This window comes from Chiloscyllium plagiosum, unplaced genomic scaffold (assembly GCF_037043375.1).
Source record: "Chiloscyllium plagiosum isolate Xiang-an unplaced genomic scaffold, Cpla_swu_hap1 HiC_scaffold_43, whole genome shotgun sequence".
Taxonomy (NCBI): Eukaryota; Metazoa; Chordata; class Chondrichthyes; order Orectolobiformes; family Hemiscylliidae; genus Chiloscyllium; species Chiloscyllium plagiosum.
Genome location: NW_028270181.1, coordinates 1,231,108 through 1,249,947, shown reverse-complemented (window position 1 = coordinate 1,249,947; position 18,840 = coordinate 1,231,108). Strand labels below are relative to the sequence as shown.

The 18,840-nt window shown below is 41.1% G+C and overlaps 1 protein-coding gene across 2 annotated transcripts in view; it reads right to left on the bottom strand.

Moving 5' to 3' along the window:
* LOC122541951 (wings apart-like protein homolog) overlaps positions 1-18,840 on the bottom strand; it is a 209,272-nt gene that overhangs the window by 9,986 nt on the left and 180,446 nt on the right. For both annotated transcript variants that reach the window (XM_043679247.2, XM_087982429.1), the window contains exons 14-18: positions 17,215-17,330; positions 10,034-10,195; positions 8,611-8,815; positions 2,584-2,672; positions 1,841-1,936 (exon numbers count right to left, since the gene is read on the bottom strand). In XM_043679247.2, the coding sequence (XP_043535182.1) occupies positions 1,841-1,936; positions 2,584-2,672; positions 8,611-8,815; positions 10,034-10,195; positions 17,215-17,330 (668 nt within the window). The remainder of the gene's footprint in view (positions 1-1,840; positions 1,937-2,583; positions 2,673-8,610; positions 8,816-10,033; positions 10,196-17,214; positions 17,331-18,840) is intronic.

The following is an 18,840-nucleotide window of genomic DNA, read 5'->3' as shown; positions in this document are numbered from 1 at the left end:
AGTAAACCTCTTCTAAATCCTTTCCAGCTTAATAACATCCTTCTTGTAACAAGGAGACCAGAACTGGACACAGAACTCCAGACAAAGCCTCACAAACATGCTGCACAACCGCAACACAATGCTCCATCTCCTATACTCAAAAGGCCTGAGCAATGAAGGCAAGCATGTTAACCACCTTCTTAACCACCCTATCTTATGCAATGCAAACTTCAAAGAATTATGTACCTAATCCTAGGTCTTTCTGTTCGACAACACCACCCAAAGCCCTATTTTTCATTGTATAGGCTTTTTAGCTTTGCTTGTTCTACCAAAATGCAATATCACACATTTATCCAAATTGAACTCCATCTGCCATTCTTTTTTAGATTAGATTAGATTAGATTAGATTACTTAGTGTGGAAACAGGCCCTTCGGCTCAACAAGTCCACACCGACCCGCCGAAGCGCAACCCACCCATACCCCTACATTTACCCCTTTTAACCTAACACTACGGGCAATTTAGCATGGCAATTCACCTAACCCGCACATCTTTGTGACTGTGGGAGGAAACCGGAGCACCCGGAGGAAACCCACGCAGACACGGGGAGAATGTGCAAACTCCACACAGTCAGTCGCCTGAGTCGGGAATTGAACCCGGGTCTCTGGCGCTGTGAGGCAGCAGTGCTAACCACTGTGCCACCGTGCCGCCCACTACTTCAGCCCACTGACTCAATCGATTACGATCTTTTTGTAATCTGAGATAACCTTCTTCACTGACCACTACATCACCAATCTTGCTCCTATTTCTCATGTTCCATAAACTGATTTGTGATGTATCGGTACACAGTAGTAAATAGATTTACTCTTGTTGATCAGAGTCACCTAGAAACCTTGACACACATTGTCTCCCAGTCATTATGGAGCTTCTCTTGCTGCACTGTCTAAATGCAGCTTCACTGGGATACAGATTTGATTCTTAAGGTGAAGACAATGAAGGAAGCTGTATGACCCATCATGCCAGAATATCACCTGGAGTTGAACAGGAGGCGAAAACACTCTTTAATAATTGTTTGAATGCAGCATCTTAATCACAATCTCTAGAACTGGCTGCTCGAACAGATGCATTTATTCTAATCAATATCTAGCCTCTGTTAATAGGCATTAGTATTTCTGAAATCTTTCAACCTTTAAATAATAAGTTGAAAATCCCAGCTTATGAATTATATTTGATTTTTGGGGCAATTGATACTAACTCCAGTACAAAGTTATGGCTATCAGAAGATCTTGCTGCTTAATCTTTTGAAACCCAACCGAAATGATTAAGGATGAGAGGGAGAGTACTAATGAAGTGAAATATCAACCTTCACTTCCAGCTCACTAACCGACCACTCGTCCCCCTTCACTGGGTAACTGACCACATTACCAAAACATTTGACATTAGAGTCCTGGCAAAAAGTGCCACTTGTTTGGCAAGGAGATTTTCCTGCTAATGTAATAAAGACAAAAAACTCAGAAGATACAAAAATAACTGCTGCTTAATGGGAATTTTGGCCATCATTCTCCTGAATTAGGTCTGCAATCATATCAGACATGACCTTATTGAACGACACTGTAGACTCGAGGGGCTAAATGGCCTCCTCTGCTTCTAATTCACATACCATTATGGTCTACCAAGGTTTAGTTAACAATGTCTGCTATACAGCTGTGATAGTGATAAGAGGCACAGAAAACAAGGGTAGCATTTCACATCTCTGGATATATTCCAGATTCAAACACTTTTGAGCTTCACACGAAAGGGCACCAATTTCCAACAACACCAAAATGAAAATCTGCCACTATCACTTGAACAACTGTGACTTACCGTAAGATTCATGAAATTCAAAAATTTATGCAACATCTCAGTCATAATTGAGAAATCTCCTTCAGGTAAAAGCTCCCTCACAGTTGTGACATTCACCTATAAGAACAAAGACTCCAATAAGATTCAGGGCAGTGTTAGGTATAGAGAGGCTAGGCAGATTGCACTTCTATAATTGGTAAACTTCTTGGTCATTCTTAGGGGACTTGACAGTCTTTTCTGTTTGGGAAGGTCTAGGAGTAGAAGCATAATCTCAGAATATGGGGTGTCCAGTTAGGATAGAGAGGAGGACAAATTTCTTTTGGGGAAGTGAATGTGTGAAGTTCTTTATCACAAAGGCCTGTCGACACTGGGTCATTCAGAATATTCAACTTCTAATAGCAAAGGAATCGAAAGAAAAAGTCAGGAAAGTGTAATGAGAATTATCACATCTTATAAATGTTTCAGTGAATCAATTCAGAACATGACTACTGTGAATTGCACCAGGTCTGACTGACTGTGGGCATCGGATGTCAGAGGGGGCCAAGATACTAATGAACAGCCTGTCAACGCTGTCCAGGCAACACGACAGAACTGGACCCAAAATCTGTACAAACAAGATGGCAAATGTAATTACTGACTACTGCCCCCAAATAAAGGCACAAGTTTGTTGCACACTCCACACATCATGGCAGAATAGCCCATTTAAGTTTTTAAAAAAATTACAAAGCTCAAAACTATCTCTGGAGGGTGATGCTGTTACTCACTGGACTTTCTTGACAGAGGCAGCCGAGAAGCAGTGCTGTGTAAGAGGCCACGATGCAGTCCTCCATGTGCTTGCCAGCATGCTGCAAGGCTGCAAAAGAAAATACAATTTACATGGATACTTTTCACCAATGTGCACTTGTGCTGCTGGATCTGGGGGAAGCACAAGTGAGAATGTTGAGGGGCAAGGGTAAAGAAGTAAAGATCTTTAGATTTCAAATAAAGGTGCCAAAACATTAAAGTAAACAACTGCAAGCAAAGTAGATAAAGCTGATCAGACTAATCCTGTAGATGTGGAGAGAATTTCCAGTGATAAGAAGGTGTAAAATTTATGTGCAATATAGATTAATTTATCTTAGAGGTGGAAAAAGTGTTGGTTAATTCTCTGAAAGGTTTTCTTAAAAAAAAAGTCAGAGTCTCTTTGAAATATTGCCTAAATCTAGCATATGGTCTTAAAGCAGACAACAGTGGATCCTTCGTGTTACTGGAAAGATGTTAGGTTAGATTGGGATATCGAGTCAGCGCAGATGAGCTGACCAGAGGGTCTGTTTCCATGTTGCATGACTCTATCATAGGCAGGCAAAAAAAAAGTTCACAAGAATCTAGGGTTGAGTACATTTTTAATGCAGGAGACACCAGTGTTGAGATCTGAAGGAAATTTAATTTGTCTCCTAGATGGAATTCAGGGCAGTACATTAAACAAGTCACGTCAAAACAGTTTTAGTTGGTAAAACGTCCAACCAGAATAATTTGGTTCGAAATTTGGTTAGTCATAGAGACGTACAGCACAGAAACAGACCCTTCTGTCCAACTTGTCCATGCTGACCAGATACTCTGACTTCATCCAGTCCCATTTGCCATATGCACTTGGCCCATATCCCTCTAAACCCTTCCTATTCATATACCCATCCAGATGCCTTTTAAATGTTGTAACTGTACCAGCCTCCACCACTTCCTCTGGAAGCTCATTCCATTCACATAGCACTTTTTGCGTGGAAAAATTGCTCCTTATGTCTCTTTTAAATCTTTCCCCTCTCACCTTAAAGCTATGCACTCTAGTTCCGGACTCCCCCAACCCAGGGAAAAGACCATGGCTATTTACTCTATCCATGACCATCATAATTATGGAAAGCTCTCTAAGGTTTATAAAGGTCACCCTCAAATCATGGCCAGAGAACACAAAATAAACTATAATCTGAAAAAGTAGTGCCTAACGAAGGACACAGCTCAAAGTCCTGAGTTTGGGCAATAAGGTAACAATCAATGTGGATCCATTTTCATGGCCTTTATTAGAACTGAGAAAGTTTAGGCTCTCAGATATATGAAAAGTTCATGTTGGTACATTTGGAAAGGATTCATCAAATTGTGTCCACAGTCAATGAGAAAGAAATTGTAGCAAGTTAGCGAGGCAGAAACTTAAGAATTGAAATAGGATTTTTAGTTTCTCTGGACTCGAGCCTCTAATAGCTAGTGTCAGGAAACAGGTTAAAACTTTGTTTTGCTATTTTTAAAGATCAATATAGCCATCTTCTACATTTAAATAAATTGTATTTCTTCTTTTGCCTCAAACTTCCATTATTAAAGACAATTGGCAGCCTTGTGTGAAAATGTGTCAGTAACTAACCACCTTATTAATGATTTGTTATAAAATGATCTGTCAAGGAGGAGAAAGTGAGGACTGCAGATGCTGGAGATCAGAGTCGAGAGTGTAGTGCTGGTAAAGCACAACAGGTCATGCAGTATCAGAGGAGCAGGAGAAATCTACATTTCAGGCCTAAGCCCTTGATCAGGAGTCCTGATGAAGGGCTTATGCCCAAAACGTCAATTTCTCCTGCTCTTTCGATGCTGCCTGACATGCTGTGCTTTTCCAGCACCATACACACAACAGATGATCCATCGAGTCATGGTTCATTCTAGGATCAGATGGTATGCTTTCCTTTATTGATCAGAGTCCCGTGTACAGGAGTTGGGAGGTCATGCTGCGGCTGTACAGGACATTGGTTAGGCCATTGTTGGAATATTGCGTGCAATTCTGGTCTCCTTCCTATCGAAAAGATGTTGTGAAACTTGAAAGGATTCAGAAAATATTTACAAGGATGTTGCCAGTGTTGGCGGATTTGAGCTATAGGGAGAACTGAACAGGCTGAGGCTGTTTTCCCTGGAGCGTTGGAGGCTGAGGGGTGACCTTACAGAGGTCTACAAAATTATGGATAGGGTAAATAGACAAAGTCTTTTCCAAGGGGTTGGGGAGTCCACAACTAGAGGGCATAGTTTAGGGTGAGAGTAGAAAGATATAAAAGAGACCTAAGGGGCAACTTTTTCACGCAGAGGGTGGTCCGTGCATGGAATGAGCTGCCAGAGGGAGTGGTGGGGGCTAGTACAATTGCAACATTTAAAAGGCATTTGGATGGATATATGAATAGGAAGGGTTTAGAGGGATATGGGCCGGGTGCTGGCAGGTGGGACATCTGGTCGGACCGAAGGGTCTGTTTCCATGCTGTACATCTCTATGACTCTAATACCATTAGCTGGGATCATTAGATCATAAGAGACTTCTTAGCAGAAAATGGACTGTATCTGTGCTAACTGCATCTGAAAAATAAGTTTTTTCCTGTTTGCTCAGTATTTCCAGATGCATTTCCTTCTGAAAAAGGAATCTGCTTAATTCTTCCATTTGTAGTGGGAGTTACAGTCTGTTTCAGCCATGTTGTCCTTCATGTTCTTTGACCAGCTTGTTATCAAATCATGGCCAGAGAACACAAAACAAACTAAATATAATCTGAAAAAGCAGTACTTACTGAGTTTGGGCAACAAGGTGATAAATATTTTTTAAGTGGAATCAATATGGATCTATTTTCATTGCCTTAATACAGCACAGTACAGAATGATCACGCAGTATCACGACGGTAATACCAAATATGGAGTCTGGAGAAATGAGAAAGAACTTTGACGATTTCAGAAATTCCACTGATTAACAGCTGGAGAAATCACATTTCCACTTCATTCCTTTGTCCCCAGTGCATTTCACAGCACAGAGTAGCAATGGTTTCCCCTTCTCAAAACAGATTGCTTGAGACCAAAGGCACAATTACTACAGATGGAATGCACATGGGACAATATTGCCATCTATCTTGAAGCAAAGAGCCAGAAGGCAATGTCAACATTCATTTAACAAACTTAGCTCCTTTGCCATTGAAAACTTCCCATTTCTTCCGACATCATTTGTGGAGGCGTGGCCTTGTTAGTCAAAGATAGTATAACGGTGGCTGAGAGAATTTTTGATGAGGACTCATCTCCTGAGGTAGTGTGGGCTGAGGTTAGAAACAGGAGAGAAGAGGTCACACTGCTTGGAGTTTTTTTTATAGGACTCTGCAGAGTTCCAGGGAGGTGGAAGAGAGGATTAGCAAAATTATTCTGAGTAGGAGTGAAAGGAACAGGGTGGTTATTATGGGGGACTTTAACTTCCCCAACGTTGACTGGAAATTTAATAGCTCTAGTACATCGGATGGATCAGTTTTTGTCCAATCTCTACAGGAGGGTTTCCTGACAGTATGTCGAAGGGCCGACAAGAGGGGAGGCCACATGGACCTGGTGCTTGCTAATGAACCAGGCCAGGTGTTTGATTTAGTTGCAGGTGAGTACTTTGGAGACAGTGACCATAATTCAGTTACGTTTAGTTTAGCGATGGAAAGGGATGCCACAGGTCAAGAGTTATTGATGGGGCAAGGGCAATTACAATGCGAATAGGCAAGAATTAGGATGCATAGAATGGGTAGCAAAATGCAGGGGATACAGACAATGGAAACATGGAGCTAGTTTAAGGAACAGATATTGCGTGTCCTTGATAGATATGTCCCCGTCAGGCAGGGAGGAAGTGATAAGGTAAGGGAACCGTGGTTTATTACAGAAATTGCATCTCTCGTTAAGCAGAAGGAGGAGGCTTATGTGTTAATGAGGCAAGATGGTTTAGATGAGGCGATGGAGAGTTACAGGCTAGCTAGAAAGGATTTAAAGAGAGAGTTAAGAAGAGCAAAGAGGACACGAGCAGTCTTTAGCAAATAGAATAAAGGAGAACCCTAAAGCTTTCTATAGGTATGTGAGGAATAAAAGAATGACTAGGGTAGGAATAGGGCCAGTCAAAGACAGAAGTGGGAAGTTGAGTGTGGACCCTGTAGAGATTGGAGAGGTGCTAAATGAACATTTCTCATCGGTGTTCACTCAGGAAGAAGAGAATATTGTAGAGGACAAGAATGAGGTACGAGATATTAGACGAGAAAGGATAGAGGTTAGTTACACACAGGTGTTTTCCATTCTAGGAGTGAAAGTAGACAACTCCACTGGGCCGGATGGGATTTATCCGAGGACTCTCTGGGAAGCAAGAGAGGAGACAGCAGAGCCTTTGGCTTTGATACTGGAGTCGTCATTGTCTACAGGTTTAGTACCTGAGGACTGGAGGATTGCAAATGTTGTGCCCTTGTTCAAGAAGGGCAGCATAGATGGCCCAGGTAATTAGAGACCAGTGAGCCTTACTTCTCTTGTAGGAAAGGTTTTGGAAAGGATTATAAGAGATGAGATTTATAATCATCTAGCAAGCAGCAATTTGATTTCAGATAGTCAACATGGTTTCGTCAAGGGCAGGTCATGTCTCACAAACCTCAGTTTTTTGAGAAGGTGACCAAGCATGTAGATGAGGGTAGGGCAGTGGTATACATGGACTTCAGTAAAGCCTATGATAAGGTACCACATCGTAGGCTGATGGAGAAAATGCAGAGACATGGAATTGAGGGTGATTTAGTAGTTTAGATTAGAAGCTGGCTTTCTGAAAGAAGGCAGCGAGTGGTGGTTGATGGAAAATATTCAGCCTGGAGTCCAATTACTAGTGGTGTGCCACAAGGATCTGTTTTGGGACCACTGCTATTTGTCATTTTCATAAATTACTTAAACGCAGGCATAGGTGGATGGATTGGTAAATTTGCAGATGACACTAAAGTCGGTGGAGTAATGGACAGTTTGGAAGAATGTTACAGGTTGCAGGGGATTTGGATAAACTGCAGAATTGGGCTGAGAGGTGGCAAATGGAGTTCAATGCAGCTAAATGTGAGGTGATGCACTTTGGGAAGAATAACAGGAAGGCAGAGTACTGGGTCAATGTAAAGATTCTTGGCAGTGTGGATGTGCAGAGGGATCTTGGTGTCCATGTACATAGATCCCTGAAAGTTGCCACACAGGTTGATAGTGCTGTTAAGGCAGCAAATGGTGTGTTACATTTCATTCGGTGAGGGATTGAGTTCTGGAACCGCAATATCATGTTACAACTATACACAACGCTGGTGCGGCCATACTTGGAATATTGTGCACAGTTCTGGTCGCCATATTTCAGGAAGGATGTGGAAGCATTGGAAAAGGTGCAGAGGAGATTTACCAGGATGTTGCCTGGTCTGGAGGGAATGTCATCTGAAGAAAGGCTGAGACACTTGGGTCTGTTCTCATTGGAAAGGCGGCGGCTAAGAGGGGATTTGCTAGAGACATACAAGATGATCAGAGGATTAGATAGGGTAGACATTGAAAGACTTTTTCCTAGGATGATGACGTCAGCTTGTATGAGAGGGCACAACTACAAATTGAGGGGTGATAGATTTAAGACAGATGCCAGAGGCAGGTTCTAGGGCATGGAATGCCCTACCTGCTAATGCAGTCAACTCAGCCACATTAAGGAGATTTAAACAATCCCTAGATAAGCACATGGATGATTTTGGGATAGGGTAGGGGTACGAGCTGAGAACAGTTCACAGGTCGGCGCAACATAGAGGGCCGAAGGGCCTGTTCTGCGCTGTGTTGTTCTAGTTCTATTTATTACCAGCCTTAGAAAGTGTGGATGAGAAGAATACAAAAAGAGTGAGCACTAGACTTTAATCCAAAAGAATGAGCAATAACAAACAAGTACTTTTAAAGCAGCAAGACAGAAACTTCAGGAACTTTATTACAAGGTTTGTGTTATGAATCTCTCATCATTCAAGTGTTTTTTATACCTTTATTCAGGTCAATTTCTTCATCTTCCTCCTCCTTCTTTTCATTCTCGTTCTTGGTAGAGTTTTCTGACTGTATCCATTCCAGAGACCCAGCAGTTTCCTGCCATTGGCCACTCTGGTCCTGAGGTGGCACTGGTGTGTCTTTAATGAAATCATCGGTCTCTGTCTCTGCAAGACGGGCTGCTCGCTCTCGCTGCAGAAAGAGCTGACAGAAGAAAACAAACATATCCCTGTAAAACGAAGAGCACGCATACAAAAACCAAGAGCAGACATGCCACAGCATAACATTAAAGCAGCAAAGAAACATGCAGAGATACAGATTGGGAGAAATTTGGTGTTCTCAGAGCAGCATATTGAGTTTCTGCAAACATGTGCCTAACATTTTTCTCATTTATAAAATTTGAAATCAAAGTAGTGAAACAGTAAAAACAAAAACAAAAACATTTTCCCCGTTATTTCCATCTCTATTGCAGAGATTCTCCTGGGAACAAGGAACAGAGCATCCAACATCATCGTCTGTATTGAACATTGACAGAAATGCATTTGCAAAGTAAAGTGCCCTAAAGCTTTGCCAGGAAATTAACTGAGTTTCAAAGTACTCAGACAAGTAACTGGTGGTGCAAGAATTGACCAATTCACTACTGGATGAGTTTAAACGCTCAGATTTGATAATCTCTTGCACACATGTACTTTCTGTCTGGAGAATGGATCCTTGGCTCGGCATGAACCATTTTTTGATTCTCTCCTTCGAAGGGTAACTCACTATTGCCTCCACATTTAAAACTTTTGGAGGATTCTGTATTTTTCAAAGGTTAGGCACATTCAATCAAAATGGCATGGAATCGATCCGAAAGATCTGAGATCAGTATAGGAAAGAAATAGGCCACTTGTCTCAGGCACCAGTGTCTGTCATCCACAAGAGTATCATTTCAATCCTCTTCATCTCACCCAGTTGCGGTGGATGACTAAAGCCTGGGAAAGCAGCATTGGACAGCACATTCACCAGTTTTAGGAGCAATTCCTCAGCCCAGTCAGCTGCCTGCACTTTTCAAAATGCACACTTATTTCTTCGAATCATTGAGATAAAAAATAACTTGTTCATTCAGCCTGAGAAACTGTGATGCACTTTGATTAGTTCAGGCAGTCAACTACTGAATGAATCAGCACCTCCTTAACATTAAGTAAAATTGTCTTCCGGAATAGTTTAACGATAGCTAATTAACCTGCAAATAAGGAGAAGGTGATCTTAGCCTCACTTGATAGCAATTGGAGTTTCTCTTGATAGCAAGGCAATGTATCAGAGATAAAGCTCTACCTCGAAGATACCCTCAACTAAGGTCCACTTCATTACGTTTAATTCTTATAAACACAGTGTACAGCAAGTCCCTCAGATTTAATGAAATAGATCCCTTATTGTACCCACCTGCACCAAGGCCTCAATAGCTCCCACTTGTCCGTCCATCCTTAAGCTATCATTTCCATCCACAGCACAGAAAGAGTCAAAGGAGCAAGGTGTTTCCATGTCGACAAGACAATGCCTATTGCGAGCACTATGCTCCACAAGATTAATTAGCAAGCCAAGTCCCTGCAGGAGATAAATGACACAGTCAGTTCTATCATCAAGGAGGGCATGAACAGCAGATTCATGGGAACACAACCACCTGAAGATTCCCTCCAAGCCACTCATCGTTCTGACTTGGAAAGATATCAACCACCCTTTCAGCGTCCCCGGGTCAAAAATCCCAAAATTCCCTCCAGAATGGCTTTATGGGAGCATATGCATAATGAAATAAGACCTGTGGAAGCTTTTAAGGGCTTTTTTTGAATTGCTTCTAATTAAGATTCTACTCTACATTACTCATGAGTTTTTTAAAGTCCCATTTGCTGAATTCTAGAATACTCCCAATTAGCCAACAAAAAGTAGTAAGCCTAAGTCTCCTGCTCTAATCTAAGTAAAATCATTAACTCTCTTTGATATCCACATTGGACACTCATTCTTTTAAAACACAAAACTTGAGGAATGTATGCTTTTGTAACTGCAGCAGAGCAGAGTTCAATGGGGGCAAGAATAGAACCAGTCTGGCCAGACTGGAGCAAAAGGATGATGGGAAAAACTGTAGCTGACAACAGATCACCATTAAGGGCCTGTGCCCGAAACGTCGAATCTCCTGTTCCCTGGATGCTGCCTGACCTGCTGTGCTGTTCCAGCAATAAAGTTTCAACTTTGATCTCCAGCATCTGCAGACCTCACTTTCTCCAATGAGGAGATGGTGGAAGGCAAAGGGAGGGCAAACAAATCCAGAGCTCCTTGAATGAAAAAGGAGCTGGAAATAAAAATGAACGAAAAAGAAAAAGCTATGACAGATGTCAGGTAGAAAATACAACTGGGAACCAGGAGGAATACTGGAGGTTCAGAGAGGAATTGATAAAGCATTCCTTTATCAAGAAGGAGCAAAGAGAGAATATGAGAAAAGACTGATGCCATAAGGGCAGTCCCTAAAGTCTTCTAAAGGCACATCAATTGTAAAAGAACATTAAACAAAGGAATAGGGCCAATAAGAGATCAAGAAAGGCAATTTACGTATGAAGGCAAGAGATATGCCTGAGGTGTTAAATACATTCCTCTGCCTTTACCAAAGGGATAAATGCTACTCAGGCCAGAGGTTGTTCTGTTACAATAAAGGTTTAAAAATGATAAGGAGCAAGTGCTGGATTGGCTATTGATACTTAAAGTTGATGAGGTACTGGAATGAGATGCATCTGAGAATATTTAAGGAAACGAGTGTGGAAATTTCAGGCACATGAGTCATAATCATTTAGTTTTTATTAGACTAAGAGTAGGTGCCAAAGGCCTGAAGAATTGCAACAATACACACTTGCTCAAAAATGATGACAAGTTCAGTAATAATAGAGCAATCGGTTTAACCTCAGTGGTGGTAAGGATTCTAGAAACAATTATTGAGAATAGTGTAATTAGCCATATAGAAAATTGGTGGGTTGTTTTGGAAGATAATTTGGATTTTTAAAAGAGAAACCATGTTTGACTAATTTGTAATTTTTTTTGAAGAGGTAATGTGTGAGTGATGCTGTTATTGCACTGGGGACAAAGGAATGGACTTCCACAAGCCATTTTATGCAGTGTCCCACAATAGATCTGAGACACAGTAGCAATGGAGATACAAAATTGGCTGAGCAATAGAAAACAGTGTAATGGTCAATGGATACTTTTTGATCTGCAGGAAAGTTTAAAGTGGAGTTTCCTCGAGATCAGTATTGGTGCCCTGGCTTTTCCGATATAAATGATGATACGCAGGTGACAATTTCAAAGTTTTCAGATGATAAAACAACTCGAAAGCATTGCAAACAGTGAAGAGGACAGAACTTCAAAACAAAACAGACAAATTGACGCAATGGACAAACGGATGACAGATGAAGTTCAAAGCAGTCAAATGCAAAGTGATGCATTTTGGTAGGAAGAACATGGACAGACAACAAATAGGTATGCAATACATAAGGGAATACAGGAGAAGAGGGACATGGGTCTGTGTGTGCAAAGCTCACTTAAGTGATAGGAATGGTGAAGACAACAATTAATAAAGCAAACAGTATCCTGGAGTTTATTAATAGAGGTGGAATGGACAGGAGTAGGAGGTTATGCTGACCTTTTGCAAGACTTCAAAGTTTTTAAGTGTTGACTTAGTTACCATGATTTGGAGATGCCGGTGTTGGACTGGGGTGTACAAAGTTAAAAATCGCACAACACCAGGTTATAGTCCAACAGGTTTAATTCCAATTAAACCTGTTGGACTATAACCTGGTGTTGTGTGATTTTTAACTTTGACTTAGTTACAGCATTGTGCACAGCTCTGGATGCCACACAATAGGAAGGACGTGAATACATTGGAGAGTGTGCAGAAGAGACTTATTAGAATGGTTCCAGACATGGGAAACTTTAATTATGAGGATAAATTGAGCAGGCTGGGATTGTTCCTCTTGGCGTGAAGGTGATTAAGAGGAGATACGATAGAAGCTTTCAAAATCATGAGTGTTATGGATAAACTAGATCAAGAGAAACTGTTTCTATACATAAAAGAATTAAGACAAGGGGGCAGAGAGTTAAAGTATTTACAAACAAAGCCAGTGCAATCAGAAATAAACATTTTTCATGCAGTAGTAGTTAGGATCTGGAATTTCACTGCCTGGAAGTTTGGCAGAGGCAGCCGATTGAGTCATTTATGAGGACAGTAGATGTTTATTTGAATAGAAACAACATGCAAGGATATGGGGAAAAGGTAGGTAAATGGCGCCAAGCGATAATGCTGGTTGAAGAGCCAATGCAGACACAATGGGCTAATGTCTTTCATGACGGTCGTAACAATTATGAATGTCTGTCAATACTAGCCATTGTCTATCTGCCATACATTTTAACATTTCCCCAGTCTACTCAACCAACTTGTTCTTCATACCTGCATAGTTACACTTTTGTTGAGATTTAAGTCATTAAGTTTTGGCTAGAAATAGGCAGTTTTCAAACTTAATGAAAAATTCTATCATATTTTAGTTATTCTTCTTGAAAGGTTAATTTTGCAAGATCATTAACTTGTTCCTTCACATCACGCAACAACAGATCTAAAATAACCTGTCCTCCAGTTGATTCTTCAACAGACTGCTCTGGAAAACTCATATGCCAGAAATATAAAAATAGAATTTGCTGGAAAAACTCATGTCTGACAACAGCTGTGAAGAGAAATCAGAGTTGATGTTTCTGGTCTGGTAATATTTCCTCAGGACTCAGACCTGGAACATTAAACCTGATCTCTCTTCAGATGCTACCAGATCTACTGAGCTTTTCGAGCAACACATGTTTTTGTTTCTGATTTATAGTGTCAGCAGTTCTTTCGGCTTTTTATTATAGAAAAATATCGCACAACATTAGATTTACTCAGTGTATACATTGATTGAAGCCACCCATCAATATGCAATACCTCTGTTACATGCATCTCCGATTTCCTGACTTATGTTCTGCCCTCCGTTACTGCTACTGTTTACAGAACTAAAAATAACTCCAACTAACGCCTGCTAATTATTAGCTCCATCTAGAGAGATAATTTTTATTGTTCATTCAATCCAAGATCCCGTCTCACTGATCCCATTCCTCATTACCAACATTATCCCACCCTTTTGGTCTCCCCTGCTGGAATGTTGAATGTACTTGAATAATCAGTTCCAGCTGTGCTTACTCTACAGTCATATCTCTGCAATAAGAGTTAAATCATGTCCTTTTTTTAAATTTGTGCCTTCTATTTGTCAACCTTGCTGAGAACATTGCACACATTGATTTTTAGATCTATATAAAGACCAATGTCTGAAGTGAATGAAACCAGATGGAAACACAGCATTGATCAGGGCACCAGTAACAACAGACAAATCAACCCTGTCAACCACACTAAAGTTATTCGCACTAACATTTAGGGGCGAGTGCCAAATTTGGAAGAGCTCTCTCAGACTAGTCAAGCAGAGTCATACCAAATGATACATCAAGCATGACTACCCCTGGGTATGCCGTGTCCGACCAGTGGGACACACCTAGCAGAAGTTGTAGCAATGACAGAATCAGGAAGGATGCCCTGGGAGCATTCAACACCATAAAGTCTCATGACAGCAAATCAAAGAAGGGCAAGGAAACCTCTTGTTTATCAAGAACTGCACAACCCCCACTGTACCCCTCAGCTGGTGTATCAGTGTTGCACAATGTTGAGACTACTTGGAGGCTGCATGGAAGGTGTCAAGGATGTCAAACGTTCCCTGGGTGGGAGACTTCAATGTCTATCACCAAAAGTGGCTGAGTAGCACCACTAATTGGGAAAAACATCCACAATCTATCGACTTCAGGTGCATCTCTCCATGACCACCATACAGTCCAGTTAGAACATTAAGGATACAGTTTATCTTGGGCGGCACGGTGGCACAGTGGTTAGCACTGCTGCCTCACAGCGCCAGAGATCCGGGTTCAATTCCCGACTCAGGCGACTGACTGTGTGGAGTTTGCACATTCTCCCCGTGTCTGCGTGGGTTTCCTCCGGGTGCTCCGGTTTCCTCCCACAGTCCAAAAGATGTGCAGGTCAGGTGAATTGGCCATGCTAAATTGCCCGTAGTGTTAGGTAAGGAATAAATGTAGGGGTATGGGTGGGTTGCGCTTCGGCGGGGCGGTGTGGACTTGTTGGGCCGAAGGGCCTGTTTCCACACTGTAAGTAATCTAATCTAATCTAATCTAATCTAATCTAATCTTTCTGTGTGGCACTACCACTGTGCTAAATGAGATAGAGTTTGAACAGATCAGTCCACTCAAGACTGGGCATTCCCGAGGTGCTGTGGACCATTAGCAGCAGCAGAACTAAACACAAATTTGCAACCTCATGGTCGGGCATATCCTCACTTTTTACCAGGCTGAGGAGAAACCCTGGTTCAAAGAAAAATGCAAGATGGCATGCCATGAGCAGCACCAGATGTATCTAAAAATGTAGTGTCCAGGCCTGGGGTGACAAATGGCATGTAATATTCACACCACACAAACGCCAGGCAATGACCATCTCCAACAAGAGAGAACCTGGCCATTAGCCTTTGTCATTCAATAGCACGGCTCATTATTGCTAACATCATGGGAACTACCATTGACCAGAAACGGAGCTAGGCGAGCCATGAAAGTTTTATGGCTATCAGAGCAGGCCAAGGGCTACAAAGCTCACCCTCATAACTCTGTAAAGCCTGTTTACTATCAACAATGCACAAGTCAGGAGTATGATGGAATACTCCCCACTTGACTGGATGTGTGTCGCTCCAAAAGCACTCAAGAAGTTTGACAACTTCCAGGACAAGGCAGACCACTTGATTAGCACCACACTGTCAAGCATTCACTCCCTTCACCACCAATGCTCAGGAGCAAATGTGTACCATTTACAGAAGCACTGCAGAAATTGGCCAAATTTGTTTCAGCAGTATCTTCTTAACCCACGATCACCAGTACATCAAGGACAGCAGATACATGGAAAGACCATATCTTGAAATTCCTCTCCAAGTCTATCACCACCCTGACTGTGGCTGGGTCATCAACTTTCACCATCTGCCCATCCCTGCAATACTGACCTAGACTTCCGGAGTACTAGTCCAAAGACATTACTACTCTGTTACAGCCTCCTCCATGCTGGGATGATTTCAGTGCACGAACTAGGAAGGGACCAAAATTCTTAAATTGCACCCAGAAGATAGTTTTCCTAGCCAGTACGTAGAAAATGCAAGGGCTGGGGGGGAAGAGAAGAGAGGTTCAGGACCTAATATTTGGAGATGAGCCCATATTAATAGGGGGATATTTTGAAGAAGTGACCAAAACTCAAATTTAGGATAGTTATGGAAACACATAAGATGGGTCTGGAATAGAAGTTTAAACTGGGGAAAGACGTGCTTTACTGAGTAGATTTCATTTGGCCCAAGTGATTGGGAGCAACTATTTGCAGATAAAACTGTCTGACCTTTGGGAGGCGTTCAAATAATAATAAGGGTATAGAGCAAACATGTTTTCATAAAAACCAAAGTGTGGGATCAAAACTGGGAGAACCTTGGATGTCAAGGGACATGAAGTTAGAATTAAGAAAAAGTGAAACTTATGGTAGATACCAAAAGCTGAATAAAGCAGAGTCCCGACAAGAGCATAAACAGTGCAGAGGGGAACTTAAAGAGAAAATTAGGAAACCTGAGAGAATGTATAAGGAAGCATTCATTGGTAGAATATAGCAAAACTTAAAAGGGGATTTCTAGATCTATATCAAGAGCAAAGAAAAAAAAGGAAATGAGCTGGACCACAGAAGGTGCATATGAGGACCCAGAAGTCATGGGCACAGCATTCAATGAAGACGCTGTGTCGGTTTTCATAATAGACATCAGGACGAAGGACTGTGAAATATTTGAGGAAATTTAGAGTCAGGAAGTAGCGGGGTTTAGCAACTTAAATAAAGGAGAGAAATCTGCAGTCCTAAATGAGATGCATTCCAAGACTGTTGAGGGGAACAAGGAAGGAGAAAATAGGAGCCCTAGCAATAATTTTAAATTTTTTTCTGGCCACATGACTAAAGGATAAAACTACCTTAGAATTCAATTTTCTTTGGTGATCCCCAATCCTTGGACTCCAGCTAGGCATCTCCTCTGCCCTCAAACTAAGCTAAGTACTGTCTTGGATCATAATAAAACACATTTCTAAGGTAAAAGATAATTTTAAACAATAAAAACATAATTGCATGTAAACAAATCACATTTACTGGATTGTATCTACACAGCATCTAGCAAATCAACAACAGACTGAACCACTGACCAAGATAAAAAACACAGCAATCTGATCTGCAATATTTCTAAGTTGATTAACAGTGGTGGGAAGGCAAAAAGTTTGAAAATCTATTATGTTGGTTAAGTTCATTTTAATAACAAATAAAGAAGCAACCTGAATAATGAACCGTAACCTGTTAAATAAAATTCCTGGCTTTGTACGAAAGGTCTTTCAGAAGGGAAGCTAAAAAGCTGGACTGCCATTTCTTATAGTTATTACATATTTCTTACCAATACACGAATATCAAATCTCTGTTCCTGAGGTATATATTGTGGCACCTGAAGTACACAGTTCATGGTTGTGCTGATGAGGTTGTCCTGTTCACCAGTCTTCGTGCTTCCCCACTCTAAAGGGAAAACAAAAGGATGACAAGAAGCCTGAGTAACAAATGGTATCTATGGAGTTTACTCTAAAGTGAAGACTAACTAATGAATCAACAGCAGCCACCAGTAATTTTGAAAAGACATTCTTATGGCTACCTTCAGAATTGACAAATGTCACTTAACCCATCAAACTTACTGTGCATTTTGAACATCAGCCATCAAGCCATAATGACCTCAGTCAGCACCAACTATGTTACACCTTTGGGTTGAAGCATAGTGCCACAATAACACAGATTTAATAAATAGTAAACAGTCCCTGCTGTTACACTTATCTGCACTACACACAGGAACAAACAAACCTGGAATTCAATTATTTGCTAAAAATAAAAGATGAATATTTGCAATATTGTTACCATTTAGAACTGGAATATATTGAAAGCACAAGTGCCACTGACTAATGAGAACAGAATTAATTTTATTCTGGCCATAAAGATTTTTTAGATGCAATTTCCTTTATAAAATGAAGGGGCAGTGTATCATGCTGGCACATTAAAATACCGCCACCTGTGGTTTGACTTGATTCTCTTGTCACAGTTTTTGTTTCAATGCAATAATTTAGGAAGGCCACAGCAATCCTGTGTTGAAAGCAGTGCACCGCGTGTTTATGCAGTGGGTGGGAGCCAGTCAAAGCTGAATGCCAAGACTAGCAAAGAGGAGTAAAGGAGAGGGCATGATGAGAAGGCAAGGATGGTCGTGATATAGCTTGTTCAGCAGGCCTCAACACAGAGAATAGAAGAGGAAGGAAAACAATATACACGGAAAATGACGTTAAAAAGTGTTCACAAGCTGACTCTGTGATTAGAGAAAGTGAATCAGATTGAACACCTAAATTAAAGCAATGTTGCAAACCTGGAACAGATCATAAAATAATCCAATGGGTTCAACAATACATTATATTTGTCTTTTGTTATCAGTCCGTCAATAACTCTTCAGCATAGAAGAGGGGAAATAGGTTTGAACAGCAGAAAGAAAGCAGCAATGGAGAAACTGATATGGGCAAATCAATATCGTTACTTCCTGTCACAGCTAAACACGATATTGACATTTATCAACCAAGTTATTGTGATAAATTGCAAATTATCTAAGGGAAATAAACTTACAGGGATAAAGGGAAATGCAGAGGAATGAAACTCACTGAATTGCTCTGCAGAGAACTGGCATGGACTCTGGGACAAATGGCCTCTTTCTGCACCATAACAACAAACTACATCATTACAATTTAACATCACTGACATTTGAAACCAATAAGTAAAGTTGCCATAGTCACAGAGGACTGCTCCCTCATGAGAGAGGGATGATTGGAAATGAGTTTAATCTGAAGGGAACCATGCTTCAGGCAAGGGCGATGTTCAGAAGGAGGATCTCTATGGTGATTTCAGCCAGGAATTGAATCCATGTTGATGGTATCATTCTGAATTGCAAATCAGCTGTCCAACCACTGAGCTAAGTCAACAAAAATTATACCTATAACAC